This window comes from Podarcis vaucheri (genome assembly GCF_965113315.1).
Source record: "Podarcis vaucheri genome assembly, chromosome: 7".
Lineage (NCBI taxonomy): Eukaryota > Metazoa > Chordata > Lepidosauria > Squamata > Lacertidae > Podarcis > Podarcis vaucheri.
Genome location: NC_138765.1, coordinates 84,502,701 through 84,522,693, shown reverse-complemented (window position 1 = coordinate 84,522,693; position 19,993 = coordinate 84,502,701). Strand labels below are relative to the sequence as shown.

The 19,993-nt window shown below is 48.4% G+C and overlaps 1 protein-coding gene across 2 annotated transcripts in view; it reads left to right on the top strand.

The window, feature by feature from the left end:
* The window catches only part of LOC309536099 (anoctamin-7-like), a 29,287-nt gene that overhangs the window by 3,301 nt on the left and 5,993 nt on the right, over window positions 1–19,993 (top strand). For both annotated transcript variants that reach the window (XM_082229957.1, XM_082229956.1), the window contains exons 4-19: window positions 76–183; window positions 300–436; window positions 1,923–1,980; window positions 2,124–2,234; window positions 3,632–3,797; window positions 5,418–5,508; window positions 7,148–7,244; window positions 8,573–8,716; window positions 10,443–10,580; window positions 10,700–10,798; window positions 11,796–11,898; window positions 12,194–12,305; window positions 13,097–13,151; window positions 14,442–14,539; window positions 14,750–14,886; window positions 16,574–16,779. In XM_082229957.1, coding sequence (XP_082086083.1) covers window positions 76–183; window positions 300–436; window positions 1,923–1,980; window positions 2,124–2,234; window positions 3,632–3,797; window positions 5,418–5,508; window positions 7,148–7,244; window positions 8,573–8,716; window positions 10,443–10,580; window positions 10,700–10,798; window positions 11,796–11,898; window positions 12,194–12,305; window positions 13,097–13,151; window positions 14,442–14,539; window positions 14,750–14,886; window positions 16,574–16,779 — 1,860 coding nt within the window. The remainder of the gene's footprint in view (window positions 1–75; window positions 184–299; window positions 437–1,922; window positions 1,981–2,123; window positions 2,235–3,631; window positions 3,798–5,417; window positions 5,509–7,147; window positions 7,245–8,572; window positions 8,717–10,442; window positions 10,581–10,699; window positions 10,799–11,795; window positions 11,899–12,193; window positions 12,306–13,096; window positions 13,152–14,441; window positions 14,540–14,749; window positions 14,887–16,573; window positions 16,780–19,993) is intronic.

Below are 19,993 nucleotides of genomic sequence, written 5' to 3'. Positions count from 1 at the left end.
CCATGTGGAAGAGAGCTTGGCCGAGGCTTCCAGGAAGCCCCTCACCCTCTTCTCAGCAGCCTGTCTACTTCTCAGGAGGAGACTCTGAGCGACCGCAAGGGCATTCACTACATGAAGCTGAGCGCGCCCTGGGATGTGCTGGTTTACTACGCTGAGGAGCTGTGCATGCGGGCCCCTCTCCAGGTGAGTGCCAGCGCATGCAGGTGCGGTGGGGGACCCATTTGGCTTCCTCGCAGGCTGCCTTCTTGCCAGCGGTCTACCTCCTAGCCCCTCCGTCTCCTCTCGTGCCCCCATCGCAGGCCCACCCCAACCCGGACCGCAACAGCTCTGACGACCTGCTTCGGAAATTGCACCTGCCGAACATCATGGCCCAGCAGGTGCCCAAGAAGCCCGTCGACTACTACACCTGTGCCTTCCGAAAGTCCAAGCTGGACAAGTGAGTGAGGGCAGGTGTGGGGAACCACCAAAGGGGGGGGGGGAACCTCCAAGGGGTGAACCCCAGGTGGCCCTCAGGCCTTTCTGTGTGGCCCATAGCTGTCAACGTACAGATTTGAAAATAAGGGACCAGCAGCCTCAAAAATAAGGGATCAGCAGCCAAAATAAGAGATTTTGCGGACACAAATATGTTCAACTTCTGAGCCCCTCCGAGCCAAAGGCAGAAAGCCCAGCCAGCAGCCAAACGAAGCCTCAAGTGGTGGTTCCCACAGCGCAGCAACCCGGCAAAGGGGATGCAGCAAGGAAAACCACCGTCACCTCTCCGCTGGGAAGCGCTGAGCAAAGGCGAGTCCCCAGGCAACACAGCCAATTTGATTGGCACAAGGCATGCAAGCTCCACTCCCCAGTCGTTCTTAGACTCCTTATTGGGTGAGCAACGCAGTCAAGCAACACAGTTGGAGCCTCCCTGGCCGGCAGGGAGGGAGGGAGAGGAGCTGCTTCCTTTGAAACCCGGGAAATTTAAGGGACATCATCAATAAGGGACAGCAGCGGGACACAGCGCTGGGATAAGGGAGTTTCCCGCCAAATAAGGGACAGTTGACAGCTATGGTGTGGCCCCCAGGACACTTCTCAGACCATACCCACCTTCTCGGTCTCCAAAGGAAGCCTTTCAGCAGTCGTGCCGTGTTTGGGCATAGCTGGGAAGTTTCTGAGGATGCCTGCAAGGTCTTTTGTCCAACTGGAGCTGGTGCTGGGGGGAGGCAAGACCTGTGGCTTTTGTGTGGCTGGAAGATATCAAGAGAAGAGTCACTTCCATTGCCCCACCCAATTTTTGCCTCTGGCCATGCCCACCATTGCCACACAGCCCTCAAGGACCACCTCTTTCCATATGAACCTACCCAGACCCTGCAATCATCATCCGAGGCCCTTCTTCGTCTGTAGTGTAGCAGCATGAGAACGGGGCCTTTTCGGCGGTGGCTCCCCATTTGTGGAATGCTCTCCCCAGGGAGGCTCGCCTGGCGCCTTCATTATACACCTTTATGTGCCAGGGAGAAACATTCCTCTTTAACCAGGCCTTTGGCTGACTGACAGACATCCATGCCCTTTTAAAACGTGTGTGTGTGTGCATTTCTTGGGTTGTTCTTGTTTTCATTGTGCATTTTGCGTTTTTATATTGTGATTTTACGTTGTGACTGCCCTGAGATTTGTGGGTATAGGGCAGTATGCAAATATAATAATAATAATAATAATAATAATAATAATAATAATAATAATAATAATAGCAGCCTAGTGGGGGGTCTGGCAGGCCAGATAGAGAAGCACGAGGGCCGTAGTTGTGCCTGCAATTACCCTGCTCCGTTCCCAAAACTGCTTTGGCCAGAGGTGACACAAAAGCTGCCCAGGCTGAGGCCTTGGGGAAGCTGCCCAGTGCTTCCACCCCAGCCTGTGTCCAGCTCTCCTTCTCTCCCTCTCTCTCCCTGTTTCAGGTTCCTGGGCAGCGAGCAGCACGATTCGTACTTCACCAACACGCAGAGGCATCGCATTGTGAGCCCTTGGGGTGGGGAATGGGGCAGCCTGGCAGCAAAGAGGAGGAGGAGGAAAGGGAGGAGGAGGCAACTTGGACCGCCTCTCTTGTCGATGCCCTTTCCTTTTCCTCCCACCCTGACCACCACCCCTCTCTCTCCCAGGTGTATGAGATCCTGGCCCGGACCATCTATGGCAAGAGGAAGCATGCAGAGATGGGAATCGACCGGCTGCTGAACGAAGGGGTCTACTCCGCAGCCTTCCCACTGCATGAGGTGAGAGAGACGCTGGGGGGGGGTTTTGGGATAATAATAATAATAATAATAATAATAATAATAATAATAATAATTTATATCCCGCCCTCCCCAGCCGAAGCTGGGCTCAGAGCGGCTAACAACAGCAAAATAATACAGCATTCTAAAATCAATTCATTATAAAATCAGTTTATTTATTTTTTTAAATGGTATTTATTAGAACATAAGAATTTTTTTAAAAAAATACACACAAAAACAGACAAAATTACAAAAAAATAAAAAAATAAAATAAAAAGAAATCAAAAATAAAACCATCCTTTTCAAATTCTCCAATTTCCATTACCTTCTTTCCACGACCTCCTCCTCCTCCCATCTCTTGTATCTTGATTGATAATTGTCCCAGCAAATCCTTTTCAAAGTTCGTAATATTCTATCATTACTTTACCTTACATTATAAAATCAGTTTAAATCAAATTAATGGCAACCATTGGGCTAGAGTTCTCTGAGGAGCCAGTTTAGGGATTCCCTAACGCATGAGAGGGGGCTGAGACCCCCTGCTCCTTGACTCCAGGTCTCTGTGGGTGCTGGTTGCAGTTCCTTAGCGCTGGGGTTGGGGGTGGTTCAGCAGAGGAACAGCTGCTCTGCATGCAGAAGGTCCCAAGTTCACTCCTTGGTATCTCCAGCGAGGAATGGGAGAGACCCCATCTCTGGGACCCTGCAGAGCTGCTGCGGCTGCCGGTCAGTGTGGGCAGCACTACGCTGTATGGATGCACTGATTTGCTCTTGGAGGGCACTTTGCATGTGCCCCAAGGCACCCTTTCCCCTCTGCTTATTGTCATGGCTGTTTCACTTGTGCTGTTTCACTTGTGCAGAGCTCGTCCAAGGTGGAAGTTAGAATAAAATTAAAAACTGAAAACGAAGAAGCAGCCAGTCTGCGACGTGGTTCCCCAACCCCCTTAGCCCTCCCAGGCCTGGGGCAAGGGTACCTGGCCACTGCATGGGCTTCCTTGCCTCTCACACAAATGATAAACCCCAACGTGGAAAATATTGTATGTAGATTATATCAGATAAAAAAAATCAGGTTATATCTAACATAAAAGGCCAACAGCGAGTGCAAAGAACAGCACATAATATTTTTCAGGATGTTACAGGTTTGTTAGGCTGTGTTCTTTTTTTGGGGGGGGGGTAACTGTCTTTTCATCTTTACTTTTTTCCAACTGAAATTAAAATCCTGCTATTTTTCGTGAGGCTGTACACCTTGGCCTCTACACCCTTGTCCCTTGGGAGTCTGGGATCCTCCCCAAGGATGGCTGTGCTACCTTCTGACATCATTTCCTGTGGGTGATGATGTGACTTCCTGTGGATGATGACGTCACATGTCCACTTAACCTCTTCCCTTCTGGCTCCTCCTCCCGCAGGGCCCCTTTGAGCTGCCCGAGTACGAGGTCCTGGGCGAAGAGCTGAACCCCCGGCAGATCCTGTACCGCTTCTGGGCCCAGTGGCGCTGCTGGTACAAATACCAGCCTTTGGACCACATCCGGGAATACTTTGGGGAGAAGGTGGCCATTTATTTCGCCTGGCTGGGTGAGGCGCCCTCTTTTGTCTCCTCCTTGGCTGTGGCAAGACGCTGTTCAGAACTCCGGAAAAGGGAAGCAAGGAAGGTGGCAAGGCAGGCAGGGGCCCAAAATCACTCTGCGGTTGCTCAGAGGCCATGTGCACACCAAGCCTTTGTTTGTTTGTTTTTTTAAATAATGTTTATTAAGGTTTCACAAACAATAACAAGTTTCAAAATTTAAACATAAGAAAAGCTTCAAGAATAAAAACATACAAGAACAAAACAGATAAAAAATAGACAGTAAAAAATAGACAGTAAAAAACAATTACCGGTAGCAAAAGAAAGGAAGGAAGAAAAGAAAAGAAAGAAAAGAAAAACCAAAAAGCAGAACAGAAAATAGGTTAATATTTTCATCTCTTATACTTCATTCACTAGTTTCTTGACCTCCTCACACCTCCCATTTTGTATTCCAGTTCAGATATTAAATTCAGCAAATCCTTACCCTCTAGCATTTATCCTTTATCAATCCCCATTTACATTTTCTTAATAATCTTTTTACCAATACCACTTCTTTTCAATCAAACATCATTTTAACATTCCTTAATTTTACAGTGCTTCTGCAAGTAGTCTTTAAATTTCTTCCAGTCTTCCTCCACCGACTCTTCTCCCTGGTCGCGAATTCTGCCAGTCATTTCTGCCAATTCCATGTAGTCCATGCACACCAAGCCTTTGAAGCACACCCCCAAAGAATCCTGGGAATTGTAGTTTGTTCAGGCTGCTGGGAAATAAACTACGGCTCCCAGGAACCTTGAGGGGTAGCTGTATGCTTTGAAGTGTGTGAGTGTGAGCTGCCAGAGGTCTCCCTCTTCTTTACATTCCCATATACCGTATTTTTCACTCTATAAGACGCACTTTCCCCCTCCTAAAAAGTAAGGGGGAATGTGTGTGCGTCTTATGGAGTGAATGCAGGCTGCGCAGCTATCCCTGGAGCCAGGAGAGCGAAATAGCCATGCAAAGCCTCTGGAGCGCAGTGCGAAGAACGCTCCCCCTGCCCTGAAGAGGCTTGGCGTGGCTATCCCAGAAGCCAGAACAGCAAGAGGGACAGCTGCTGTCGCTGCACAGTGATCCCTCTTGCTTTTCTGACTTCGCTTCACTGGAGAGGTGCTGCGCAGAGAGAGAAAGCTGCGCAGCGCCCCTTCAACAAAGCGGGAGGAGAAATGGAGCCCCTTCCGTTTCTCCTCTTGCTTTGCTGGAGAGGCGCTGCGCAGAGAGGGAGAGAATATATTTTTTTCTTGTCCTCCTCCTCTAAAGCTAGGTGTGTCTTATGGTCGGGTGCGTCTTATAGAGCGAAAAATGCGGCACCTTATTTCTCTTCTGTTATTGTGTGTGCTCCCGTTTGAGCCTTGCACTCTCCACGTGCTCAGAGATAACCTTTGAAGCGGCTTTGGGTCTCATGAGGTGCCGAGTTCAGCTCCTGCTCTGCATCTAAGTCCTGAGCAGGGAGACTTGGGGGTGGGGGGAATCTGGGCTTGAGGAAGGCGGAGCCCAGCCCATAAACTCTGGCCTGGAAGGGGCTCAGGTTGGGGGGTGGCAGGGCAATGGTGGGTGCCCTCTGCTCATGGGCTCGGCCTCCCCTGTCTCCCCTGCAGGCTTCTACACAGCTTGGCTCCTCCCGGCGGCCGCTGTCGGCACTTTGGTCTTCCTTGCCGGCCTCTTCACCATGGGGACAAACACGCCAGCGTGAGTGGGGAGGAGGAGGGCAGTCAGCTTGTGGGAGAGCCAGCATGTCTCACCCCCAGCATGACACCCCCCTTTCCAAGCATCCCTTTCCAAACCCTCATCCTGCATCTTGGGCCCCATGGGGGTGGGAAGCTCCATTTCTTTTATGGCTGTGCATCAGGCAGAAGTTCAACTGGTGAAGCATTTCCTAGCCTGTATCTGCATGGGCAGTAGGAGACTGGCCACACATTGGGCCTTCAGTGCCGCCTTGGTGGGTGGGGGTCCCCTGGAAACAGACCACCTTGGAAAATCAGCTGAAAGGACTGTCCAAGTCCTGAGATTTCTGAAGGCCGAGGAACAAGGAGTAAGAGAGAAATAGCCTCCTCGGAGCAAGCACCTAGTTGATGACCGAAGAAAACACAATTCAGAGCTCTCTTTTTTCAAAATAATCATATTAAGAGGAATAAAAGCAGGTTCCTTTATCCTCTGTCCATTGCGCTCCATCATGCAGAGCACGATGGGCTGCCTCGGCCTGATCCTGCCGTTTCAGCTGCAAATGCCCAGTGGTGGAGTTATACAGCAGTGGAGAGGACTTTGCGCCTACTTGTGGGTTTGTGGCTGCCCCCCTGTCAGAAGCAGGATACTGGGTTGGGTTAGATCAGGGAGTGGATTCTTCCTTGTCTGCCTTTTCTCATTCCTGCCCTCTGACCCAGGATCCTGGTCCTCTCTAGCCTCAGATAGGTGATTGTGCCAATTCTGGGCAAAGGAAAGGGCATCTCCAGATGCGTAGAAGGGCTCTCTTTCGATTGCTTCATGCACAAAGAGCTCCAGTTATTTAAAAAACACACACCACTTCCTGAGTTAGTTTTAAGCTCTGGGCAGAGAGCTGAAGGGAACCCAGCTGGCATTGAGTGTCGTGATCAGGTGGGATTGCTATGAGGAATTATAAAAAATATGGGACAAGCCATTTGTGTCAGCAAGGAAAGCATTGGGTTGACTGGTTTTGAGCCATTTTCATATGATTTCTGATCAACCCATGCCTCTGCATCTCTGTCCTAGTTCTCTGCCTGACAGGCACGTATAAGCATTCTAAACACAGGCCAGTTGCTTCATCAGGCATCCTGGGTCATAAAGATAGTAGGAAACTTTGATGTAGATTTGTTAATCTTTAGATAGATCTTAAGGGCCAGGAAGAGAGTTCACAAGGAGATGTTAAATACTGCCATCCTTCCTCTCCTGCGTATGACCTCCGGGGTTTGCTGAATGCATTCCTCCTTTTAGTCCTGTTTTATTTACTCTGAACTATGTATGCATGCTCAAATTAGCTCTTTGTAGTTTTAACTTTGTCCCCACGTGGTTTTTTTTTTAAATGCTCAGAGGAAATCTGATTGGTTCTTACGAACACTGTGTAAAAAGTTCTTTTGTGAATAAAACAACCTGGGCCAAGGGGAGGACAGGATTATTATTAGTATTCGCACTGCCTCCCAGAGTCTTGCTGGTCAAGCCTCGTGTGTATTTTATTAATCAGAGTCCAATCCTTCCTTGCTTTGGGAACGCTACAGGTGAGCATCATGAAACACACCTTGGGTGAGCCCCCCAAACGCCCCCTCCAACCCTGAGTGACATCCTCCACTGACCCTCACCCTCTGCTCTTCCCCAGGCAAGAGATCTGCAACAGTGGAGGGCAGTTCCTCATGTGCCCCCTGTGTGACACCTGCGGCAACTGGAACCTCTCTGAGATCTGCCCCATGGCAAAGGTGAGGGGACTTCCTGGCTGCTGGGCCTTATGGGGATAGTTCTTGGAGGGGAGAAAGAATGGGGGGCATGTGGTGATGTCACAGGGAGCCAAGGAGTGGAGCTCCCAAAGTCTCTCTTTAAAAAATTATAAAAAATAAAACTGGTTTTTCAAATCACAGTTTTACAATCACATATCCAACATACAACATAAAAACAAGATTTTTTGGAATCTCCTGGACTTCCCTCCTCCCCTTTGTGGGTCCTATTATTAGTCCTTTCCTCCTGCATCTTTTAGGGATGCGGGTGGCGCTGTGGGTTAAACCACAGAGCCTAGGACTTGCCGATCAGAAGGTTGGCGGTTTGAATCTCCACGATGGGGTGAGCTCCCATTGCTCGGTCCCTGCTCCTGCCAACCTGTTGTTGCTTTGGAAAAGGTTATTTTAAATATTTTAACAGGTTCTCTCCCTGTCTCATCGGTTCAGGCAAGCCAGCCTTTGGTGACCTCAGTTCCCCCATCTGCAGAATGGAAACCATAGTGATCTATAAAGGATATTTGTTTTGCTTTGTTTTGAAAAACGTTCGTTCGTCATTCATCTATTCAGTACCGGCAGCCTTGCACCCAGCGTGGCTCAGGAATGCTAAGAACCCTCTAAATCAGTGCAGTTTTCAAAGGCGCAGCCCACAACCTTCATTCAATCAGTCAGTTTTATTGCACATAGCCAAAGGCTGCTGCGATCTACAATCTTGATTCGAAATGGCACACGGCTGTATCCAAATATCGGCCCAAACCTGCTCCTTCCTCTCAAGCCAATTTGGTTAGGATCTCTTTAAGAGGTGCCTAATACATGGAGCAAGAGACGCGGGTGGCGCTGTGGGTTAAACCACAGAGACTAGGACTTGCTGATCAGAAGGTCGGCGGTTCGAATCCCCACGACAGGGTGAGCTCCCGTTGCTCGGTCCCTGCTCCTGCCAACCTAGCAGTTCAAAAGCACGTCAAAGTGCAAGTACATAAATAGGTCCCGCTCCAGCGGGAAGGTAAAAGGCATTTCCGTGCGCTGCTCTGGTTCGCCAGAAGCGGCTTAGTCATGCTGGCCACATGACCCGGAAGGTGTACGCTGGCTCCCTCGGCCAATAAAGCGAGATGAGCACCGCAACCCCAGAGTCGGCCACGACTGGACCTAATGGTCAGGGGTCCCTTTACCTTTAATACATGGAGCACAAAACCTTTTCCCCAAAATGGGCATGGACACGACGTAGCTACCATTGGGTGGATTTGATCCATTGGAGTATCTGTATGGCAGCTGTTCCTGGACGTCTTCCCCTCCCCCCTCTCCTGTTCTGACCACAGGTGGGCTACCTCTTTGACCACCCAGGGACTGTCTTCTTCAGCATCTTCATGTCCTTCTGGGCCGTGACCTTCCTGGAGTACTGGAAGCGGAAAAACGCCACATTGGCCCACCACTGGGACTGCATGGACTTCCAGGAGGACGAGGCAAGTGGGAGGCAAATTGGGGCCTGCCAGGCCTCCCTCATCCCACCTTTTAGGTGGGCGTGTGGCAAACTTAGGCAGTGTTCCCTGCAGCAGCAAAAGCAAAAAGCAGAAACAGTTTTGCTGCGCCAGCCACTTTAAAGCCCTAAACGGCCTCGGTCCAGTATCCCTGAAGGAGCATCTCCACCTCCATCGTTCTGCCCGGACTGAGGTCCAGCGCCGAGGGCCTTCTGGCAGTTCCCTCACTGCGAGAAGCCAAGTCACAGGAAACCAGGCAGAGGGCCTTCTCGGTAGTGGCACCTGCCCTGTGGAACGCCCTCCCACCAGTTGTCAAAGAGAAGAACAACTACCAGACTTTTAGAAGACATCTGAAGGCAGCCCTGTTTAGGGAAGCTTTTAATGTTTAACAGACCACTGTATTTTAATACTTTGTTGGAAGCCGCCCAGAGTGGCTGGGGAAACCCAGCCAGATGGGCGGGGTATAAGTAAATAATAATAATAATAATAATAATAATTATTATTATTATTATTATCATTATTATTATCATCATCATCATCATCATCATCATCATCATCATCATTATTATGGTTCCAGCTAACACCAATCAGGCTATCACGGTGCATCTAGTATGGTGGGTGGGAAGGAGTTTGCCCCCTTCCCTCCTGGCGCAGCTTCTGTGGCTGGATGCCAGCAAGAGCCATTTCGCACGACGTTTCCGACGAAATGCCATTTCCGAACGTCTGAAAAGCGTTTCTCTCTCTCTAGCCCTTCGGTGTCGAGACAGCGTTCCCAGGTCGTGCTCAGAGAAGCAGGATTTAGGAATAAAGATGTTAATAACGTTGGCAGCATTAAGATAAATTCAACAGTGTAAATAAGTTTTGACGGACGTAAAAATGGAATAGGAAGGAAATAAGCAGCTATCTTCTCTTTAAAAGACATCTGAAGGCAGCCCTGTTTAGGGAAGTTTAGGGAAGTTTTTTATATTTAATGCTGTATTGTTTTTAACACTTGATTGGAAGCCGCCCAGAGTGGCTGGCGAAACTCAGCCAGATGGGCGGGGTATAAATAATAAATTATTATTATTATTATTATTATTATTATTATTATTATTATTATACTGAATGGTTTAGTTTATGTAAACTATGCTGGGATCAATGGCATGCAAACTGAACCATGGGAAGAGAGGAAAGGAAGTCACTGATTTTTTAACCTTGTTTAAATGAATATTATAAAATGTAAAATAGAAAAAACTTAATAAAAAATATACAAAAAAAGAAAAGGAACAAAGATATTAATGTACCAAGCTAGTGCATAGCAACAGAACAGAATAAACACACCACAAAATGGTCATTTTCATGACCTCATGGTCCCTTACGAGCTCTGCGATTCTGTGAACCACAAGGCTTGTAATATAATCCTAAACATCTCTGCACAGGGTTAAAGGCCATTTGCGTCCAAAGGGTTTTCTCCTTTGTTTAGGAATCTGAGAGCTCTGTGTTCCCCAACCCCACTTTGTCCCCAGAAGCCGGTTCATAGGATTTCGTAGAGGTTGAAGGGACTCCCAAGGTTCATCTAGCTTAACCCCTATGATGCAGGAATAGCAGCTAAAGAATCCCTGGAAGATGGCTGCCCGAGCCCTGCTTAAAAATCCTCCAAGGAAGGGAGAGCCCAACACCTTCTGGGCTTCGTCTCTCCATCTCAACCGCTCTCTGTCTCTCCTTCCCCCAGGAGCGTCCTCGGCCAGAGTTTGCCGCCATGGCCCCCCGCATGGAGCAGAACCCTGTCACGGGGGTGAAGGAGCCGTACTTCCCTGAACGGGACCGTCTCTCCCGCATCCTGACGGGATCCATGGCCATCATCATCATGGTGAGGGGAGTCCCCTGCCCCCAGCACATGCCAGGCAGAGGCCTGGGCTGCAGGGCTGGGCTGAGCTGAGAGCCTTCCGGTCTCAGCGCTGATCCTGAATGCTTTGCTTCTCCCGTCAGCTCTGTGTGGTGATGATCTTCCTCGTCTCGGTGATCATGTACAGAGGAATTGTCAGCACCATGATGTACCACACAGGGAACACGATTTTGATGACCCAGGTGAGAGCAGAGGGGTCGTGAGGCCTGGTCCATCCACACCCCCCCCCCCCTTAGAGACATTGAACCCCGAATGTTAAGCGATGGATTTTGTAGGGAAATGGTTTTGTGCAAAGTGTACGGTGCGTTTCCCCCCGCACTGCCGAATTCTGGGAACTGTAGCTGACCCCTCATAGAGCTACAACTCCCAACATCATTAAAACCGTTAGTAGGGTTGGAGTATCACTTGTAGTTGAAGGGTGAATTCTGGATGCGATGGAGATGTAAAAGAATTGGATCATCATCAAAGATGCAGGAAGAAATTATTAATAACAGGACCCACAAAGGGGAGGAGAGAAATCCAGGAGATTCCTTGGAATCTTGTTTTTATGATTTATGTTTGATACTGTAAGATTTTAATTTGAAAAACCAAATAAATAATTTTTTTTAAAGAAACCACAATTCCCAACATCATTAAAACTACAGTTCCCAGAATTTGGGTGTGTATGCTCCTCTCTAAATGTGCTAAAAATGTACCATGTATATGCAGTCAAAGTCTATCTCCCTCTCTCTCTCTCTCCCCCCCCCCTCTTTCTGTTTTGCATTCTCTGGATATACATATAAAAAGTCCAGGCAGAATTCTCCTGCAGTTAGGGTTGGATTTTAGATTGTAAGCCCCTCAGTGGCGGAGACCTGCCCCTCTCATCCTCTGCCGGGCACACTGGGCATTCAGAGATGCAGTAAGGGCTCCTCCACACTTCCCTTGTCCTGCTGCTCTTTCGTGCTCAGTTGGAACAAACAGCAATTTGGGTTTTCTGCGGATTGACCTTTGCTCCAACTTAGCATTAAAGAGAGGGTTTTCCTTGTGTGTTGAGTTTGAGCCCAGGGGGTCTCTGTGGTCCCACACCCAGAATTTCTAGGCTATTGGGTTCCCCTTCCTCTCTGTGCGTTTTGAGGAGGGAGACAATTCGCTGGTCTTTGGAGAGGACTGGGGCGGCGACGTTCGGTCTTTCCCCTGCAGGCGGGGAACATTGCTAACATCAGCAGCTGCATGGTGAACTTGGTGCTCATCCTCCTCATGAGTCAGGTCTACACCTCTCTGGCTGAGAAGCTCACCAGGTGGGGTGAGTCTGAGATGGCAACCCCCCACCCCACCCCGATTTCCCAGCAAGCCCAAACTCTGTCCCCATTCTGCCCCTGCACTGCCACTGCCAACTGTGTGAGCTCAGTTCATGAGGCTTCCTTTGTGCATGATGGGGCGGTGGCCTGCAAAATGCCCCTTGGGGATTTCTGGAGCATGAGCAGCTCCTGTGCCATGGGGCTGGCTGCCCCCAAATCTCCCCTTCTCCTGCTCCTCCTCCTTCCTCTCTGGCCAACATGCCTCCCGGCCACCCTATACTGGGCTCTCCCCTTTTGCAGAAATGCACCGGACTCAGACGCAGCATGAAGACGCCTTCACCTTCAAGGTCTTCATCTTCCAGTTTGTCAATTTCTACTCCTCCCCGTTCTACGTGGCCTTCTTCAAGGGCAGGTGAGGCTGCTAGTCTCCAGACCCCTTGCACAGGGGCAGGGAAACAATCCCAGAAAGCAGGGAGGGAGGGACTTCCCAGCCATGGAGTGCGAGCCCTGCTTCGCCCTTGCTGTGGCTACAAGGAGGCATAATAATAATAATAATAATAATAATAATAATAATAATAATAATAATAATTTATTATTTATACCCCACCCATCTGGCTGGGTTCCCTCAGCCACTCTGGGCGGCTTCCAACAGAATATTAAAATACAATAACCTGTTAAACATTAAAAGCTTCCCTAAACAGAGCTGCCTTCAGATGTTGCCTAAAAGTCTGGTAGTTGTTCTTCTCTTTGACATCTGGTGGGAGGGCGTTCCACAGGGCGGGTGCCACTGCCGAGAAGGCCCTCTGCCTGCTTCCCTGTAACTTGGCTTCTCGTAGCGAGGGAACCGCCAGAAGGCCCTCGGCGTTGGACCTCAGTGTCCGGGCAGAACGATGGAGGTGGAGACGCTCCTTCAGATATGCTGGACTGAGGCCGTTTAGGGCTTTAAAGGTCAACCCCAACACTTTGAATTGTGCTCGGAAATGTACTAGGAGCCAGTGGCAGTGGCATGTCGTGCGGCTCCACCACTTGAGCTGGGCGCCCCCAACTCCCCACTTCCTTTATGGCTTTGCCTTCTCCCCCTGGGGCTCTCAGCCTCCCCTGGGCTTTCCCAGGGCAGAGCTGAGAGTTGCCATTTTGAACGTTCCCCCATTGTGGGGCTGAGGCTTCCAAACACCAGGCAGACCCTTCTCTTTGTCCCAGCAGGTTTGTGGGGTACCCCGGCCAATATGGAAAACTCCTGGGCATGAGGAACGAAGACGTAAGTACCAGGGCAGGGGGCAAGTCTTCTCTCTTGCCTCGGTCTGGCAAGAGATGCTGGAGCCAGGCAGGTCCTTCTCCAAAGAGTTTGCTGCAGGTGTGTGTGTGTGCACACGTACGTGTTTCGGTTTCTCCTGCCGTCACCCCAGATCAAACCGTGGTTTTTTCCCCCTTTTTTTAATCTGCAAGGTTCAACTTTAATTAGAGGGTTGTGATTTAAGAGCTCACTTGTTTATGTTTGTTTTAGATTATTTTGGTTCTGGTTTCTGTTTTAGGTATTGGCATACCTACATACATACAGTGGGTACCTTGGGTTAAGTACTTAATTTGTTCTGGAGGTCCATTCTTAACCTGAAACTGTTCTTAACCTGAAGCACCACTTTAGCTAATGGGGCCTCCTGCTGCCGCTATGCCGCCAGAGCACGATTTCTGTTCTCATCCTGAAGCAAAGTTCTTAACCCGAGGTACTATTTTTGAGTTAGCGGAGTCTGTAACCTGAAGCGTATGTAACCTGAAGAGCATGTAACCCGAGGTACCACTGTATATACATAATTTTTTTTTGTATGCCACCTTTGCTTAGTTCAAACCATGCTCAAGGCAGCTTGCAGCATGAAAAAAATACATAACTACAACGTGACAAATGTAGTCATAAACAATAAACAGCATTGAAAACACAAAAAGAAACTGAACTATTTCCACATAAATCACAAAAAGATCTAAAATAGGGATACAGTGGTGCCTCGCAAGATGAAAAGAATCCGTTCTGTGATTCTCTTCGTCTAGCGGTTTTTTCGTCTTGCAAAGCAAGCCCATTGACGGATTAGAGGATTAGCGCTATTAGTGGCTTTTAGCGGCTTATCGGCTTATCGGATCAGCTGATAAGCGGCTTAGCGGCTTAGAAAAAGGGGGGGGACCGCAGGAACTTGCAAGACATAGGAAATTCGTTTTGCGAAGCACCTCCAAAACGGAAAACTCTTTCGTCTAGCGAGTTTTCTGTCTTGCGAGGCATTCGTCTTGCGGGGCACCACTGTACAAAAAAACCAGCATCAGCAACCCCCACAACAAAAGGTCCCAAACAACACTCCAGCCCAAGAGTGACAAACAAAGCATTAAAGATTTTTCAAAGCACCCAGGGTCCTGGCCACGCCTGTTTGGCTAAAGGCAGAATTGGGATGTCTTCTTTTCGGGTGGAAATGGTCCCTCTGGGAAGTGTTTTTTGGGGCACAGGGTTTCCAGACTCGCTCCCTAGAGCTCTGCTGACGTCCTCTCCCCCCCCCCCTTCTCCCTGCAGTGCGGTCCTGGCGGGTGCCTGATTGAGCTAGCCCAGCAGCTCTTCATCATCATGGTGGGGAAGCAGATTGTCAGCAACATCCAGGAGTTTCTGATTCCGTGAGTTGCCAGCTGCAGGGAGGAGAAGGAAGACCTGGCAGGTCTAGCGAACGACTGGGAGGTCCAGGGGGGATGCTCACTCTATGCAATTCCAGCCATGGAAACAGAGCACCCCACAAAACCTAATGTTTTCTTGGGGGGGGTGTCCCTTTCAATGGGAGCCCCTCTCTCCTGCTCCGATGCCTCTCTTGTCCATTTCTTCCCCTGCAGGAAACTGAAATCCTGGCGCCAGAAGAGGAAGCTGGCTCGGGTGCGAGGGGGTCAGATCTGCCAGGAGCCCAAGCGCTGGGAGGAAGATTATGAACTGATTGAGTGCGAAGGCCTCTTTGAGGAGTACCTGGAGATGGGTAAGCGGGAGGGAGGGCCGAGCCAGTTCGGGTTCTTACCCTGCGCAAGCCAGTCTATTTTCTGATCGCTTTCCCTTTTGCAAAATGTCCTGTCTTTTGTGGGGTCGCCGGTTCGTTGCACAAGAACTCCCAGGCCGCTGTAATGGCCCAGTTGCTGGGATGCGACTGGGTCCCAGGCAAAAACGAGGCTGGGAAGTGTTGCGTTCTGAAGGCAAAGGAAAGGTGTGCTGGTGGTTTAAAAGAATATGGAAAAATTGGATTTTTAATAGGTAAAAATTTAATGTTACAATATATTAAGATTAAAGATCAGGATGATAAGGAGGGAAAGGAATTGCTGAACTAATAAATTGAACTGGAATACAAAAAAGGGAGGTATGAGGAGGTCCAGGAAATAAGTAAATGAAAGATAAGTGATGTAAAGATGGAATTATTTTTAACTGTTTTTTATTTCCTATTTTTTCTTTTTTCTTTTTCATTATGTAATACTGTGAAAACTTTAATAAATATTTATATATATATATATAAAGGAAAGGTGTGCTGGTCCTGGGGGGTTACCATGTAGCGTGGTCCAAGTCCAGTCCGAGGTCGAGGGTGTGGTATGGGGGCTGAAGCGGGGTCCAAGGCAAGGAGTTGGGGGAGGTCAGGAACTCTGGCAGAAGAGCAGGACAGGGTGCAGGCAGGAACAGGTTACCAACAATGTTGCTCCCACAACCTGGGACTGGCCTGGCTGGCTTTTATCTCCTCTGAGGTATAGGGCGGCCCCGGTCCAAGGTGACTCGCCTCTCCTGGCCTGGAGGCGAGCACTCCTCCTGCGAGAACTTAGTTCCCTCCGCCTCTCTGCCCTGAGCCTCTGCAGCTCAGGAGAGGCTGGAGGGTTACCGGACCCAGAGGCAACCTCACCTTCCCCTGACGGGGCTCAGAGTGGAGCACCTGCAGGCAATGGGTCCTTGATCACCTCCGGAGGCAGAGCAGATTCAGCTGGTGTCTGCTCCTGAGGATTCGGCACAGGTGAGGGCCCTTCAGGTTCAAGCCCCAGCCCCAGCTCAGCTGGTCCTGGAGGCGGGGACTCCTGTGCAGGCTGGGATTCCTCAGGTTCAGCCTCTGAATCCAATTCCCAGGCCATCACAAAAGGATTGGACCCTGGTTAATAAAATAGACGCGAGGCTTGGCCAGCAAGACTCTGGGAGGAAGTGCGACTCTCACCACCCCCTGACCCAGGTCGTTTTATTCACAAAATAACTTTTTACACAGTGTTCGTAAGAACCAATCAGATTTCCTCTAAGCATTTCAGAAAACCCCACGTGGGGACAAAACCAGATCAGAGGAAGCCTCTTAAATACAAAGAACTACTTGAGCATGCATACATGTTTTAGGGTAAATAAAATTCCTCAAGGAGGAATGCATTTAGCAAACCCCGGAGGTCGTAAACAGGAAAGAGAAAGATAGGCATTTACCACTTCCATGTGAACTTTCCTGACACAATGGCTTGCTTCATTTTTCGTAATTCCTCATAGCAATCCCACCTGACCACCACAGGGAAGTGGAGATCGCTCCGTTCTCCTTCTGCCACCCCAGCTCCAGCTCGGAGCTGTACGTCAGGGGCCGCCAATGCCAGCCTCCATTCTGCCCCCTTCCTTTGGGGAGGTTTGTCGATCTAACCCTGATGAACTTCCCTGCTCTCCCTCAGTGCTCCAGTTTGGCTTCATCACCATTTTCGTGGCTGCCTTCCCGCTGGCTCCGCTCTTCGCCCTGCTCAACAACTGGGTCGAGATCCGCCTGGACGCCCAGAAGTTCGCCTGCGAGTATCGGCGCCCCGTGGCCGAGCGCGCCCAAGACATCAGTGTCTGGTTCTTCATCCTGGATGTCCTGGCGCAGATCTCCGTCATCGTCAACGTGAGTCTGGAAGGAACTCAATAACCCACCCCACCCATGAACCCACGAAGCTCCGAGATTGGGGCAGGGGGCTTCTCCACCCAGCAGCCCTTCCCCCCCAAAGCAGCTGGCCCCCAAGCCAAGTCCAAGACAAGTGACTGCTGGTGGGGTCTGCAGAAGCCCAAAAGGGAAAGCATTTCATCATAGAAGCATAGAATAGCAGAGTTGGAAACAGAGTTATTCAATTTTTTTGACTTCCATCAATCACATCTGAAAATTTTCCAATCTTTTCCACTTAATTTACATTTCTTACTTTCACTATTACATTTAAATATCATAACTAATATCTCTCTTCTTTCTTTCCTTTGCAATATTTCATATATTCCTCCTTACAAAACCTCTTCTAGTCCTACTAGCGTAATTTGTTGATTACAGTTGCTCTTCAAATAATTCATATATTTCTTCCAATCTTCTGTGAATCTCTGGTCCCGCAGGTTTCGAATCCTTCCTGTCATTTTGTCCAATTTTGCATAGTCCATTATTTTCGTCTGCCATTCTTCTTTCGTCGGGATTTCTTCTTGCTTCCATTTCTGGGCCAACAATACTCTTGCTGCTCTTGTTGCGTATAAAAACAGTTTAATGCCCTGTCTATGAATGTCCTCACTTATAATACCAAGTAAAAAATGCTTCTGGTCTTTTAAAAAATGTATATTTCAACATCTTTTTCATCTCATTACATATCATTTCCCAGAAGTTTTTTACTTTCTTACATTCCCACCACATATGATAAAATGATCCCTTTTCTTTACATTTCCAACATTTATTACTTGTCATATACATTTTAGCTAATTTCACAGGTGTAATATACCATCTATACATCATTTTCATCATATTCTCTTTCAAACCATTACATGCTGTAAATTTTATTCTTTTTTTCCACAACCTCTCCCATTCTTTTAGCTATATATTGTATCCAAAATCTTTTGCCCAGGGTACCATAACCGATTTCACGGCTCTTAATTTTATTCTGGTTGACAGTGGTGGGGAGAGTGGTGCCGAGTGAATATCTTCATGTTACCCAAGTCCTGACCAGGCACGGAAGGAGGGATGATTTGCATTGCAGGAAGTTGAGTCTGTGTCTGGTTTTCTATGAAAACTCTCTTACGTTCTGTGGGACCTGGGCAGTCAGGCTGCAAGAGCAAAGGCTCAGGATCTGTGAGTTGGTCCCAGCATCCGCAGGGTCCTAGCTGCACCTCGAGGTGTGACAGGGCCCCTAGATCTGTAGCGTTCCCAAAGCAAGGAAGGATTGGACTCTGATTAATAAAATATACACGAGGCTTGACCAGCAAGACTCTGGGAGGAGTGCCAATAATAATTCCTCTCCACCCCTCGGCCCAGGTCGTTTTATTCACAAAAGAACTTTTTACACAGTGTTCGTAAGAACCAATCAGATCTCCTCTGAGCATTTCAAAAACCCCACGTGGGGACAAAGTCAAATTTAAAACTACAAAGAGCTAATTTCCTACTTCAGCATGCATACATAGTTCAGAGTAAATAAAACAGGACTAGAGGAGTGCATTCAGCAAAACCCCGGAGGTCATACACAGGCAGGAAAGGAAGGAAGGATGGAAAGGAAAGAGTATTTGCCATCTCCTTGTGAACTCTCTTCCTGGCCCTTAAGATCTATCTAAAGATTAACAAACTACAACAAAGTAACCTACTATCTTTATGTACTGAGGATGCCCGGTGAAGCAACTGGCTTGTGTTTAGAATGCTTATACAGTGGTGCCCCGCAAGACGAATGCCTCGCAAGACGGAAAACCCGCTAGACGAAAGGGTTTTCCGTTTTTGAGCTGCTTCGCAAGACGATTTTCCCTATGGGCTTGCTTTGCAAGACGAAAACGTATTGCAAGTGTTCCGATTTTTTTTTGCCCCCCCCTTTTCTAAGCCGCTAAGCCGCTAATAGCCTTTTAGCCGCTTATCCGCTAAGCCTTTAATAGCCGCTAAGCCTTTAATAGCGCTAATCCGCTAAGCCGCTAATAGGGTTGCTTCGCAAGACGAAAAAACCGCTAGACGAAGAGACTCGCGGAATGGATTAATTTCGTCTTGTGAGGTACCACTGTACGTGCCTGTCAGGTGCAGAGGCTTGTGGGATTTGATCAGAAACTATTGTCAGTGAATCAAACCCAGTCAACGCAATGCTTTCATTGTGAGTCAAGGACCCGCCCACCGCATAGGATTATAATAAGACAAACAGACACATTATTTTAGGTTAATGGGCAAAATTAGGCCACAACTTTTATTGGTTACAGCATGTGAGTAGTATTGGTTTAGGCATTGGATGATACCAGACTCCACCCCGCACAGCCAGGAGTAATATCAGGGTTAACAACCAATGGGAGGAGCTTGTTGATGCAAATACAACTGGAAGCTCCCCCATGACGTCACTGGGGGTTGTGCCATGGCCCTAGCCACCAGCAGGGCATCGGACAGGATTGGATTCCTTTATCGGAATACCCAAAAGAGGAGGGGTAGATGATGGTGCATACCCAATCCTCCAACACAGCACGCATATTCCAGTGCCTAACTGCCAATACCAGAAAGTTGTGACGAATTGCTACGAGGTAGGCGAAAAAACCAAGAGGCTGGTGCCAATTTGCCAAATGGATAAAAAAGTCCTACCTGGTCCCTTGGGCAAGCAACCGAAGCCCATAGCAAGGTCAATACACCAAAGAAGCTGACCTAAGAGGGAGGGAGGGCAGGAATAGAAAATGTTTATTCGGCTTTACGCCCATCATAAAACACAACACAACAAAACAAATCATATAAAACAGTGGACTCATACAAGCCACCAATAATATAACACAATTCACAGCTCACAAGGACAAATATTAGCAATTCAAAAGAAAATTTTAAGATTAAGATTTAGGCACTACGCTAAAATCAATATCTGATGTCATTGTAGAAAATTCTTATAACTATCAATAATCGGCTAACATTCCATTCCGTCTCTTGTACGAGAGGACGGCTGTTAGGAATTTAGCAACCTGTAGGGTAATATAAGGATCCACATCTTGAAGAACCCAGGCAAGCTGTAGGTCTACTGGTTTGTCAGCCATAGGCTGAATTATGGAGTTTAGTATACTAGCACGAACTGAACTGTACATAGGGCAGATAAACATGACATGCTGTAGAGATTCAGATGTTTTCATATCACAAGCACGTATTGAAGGGA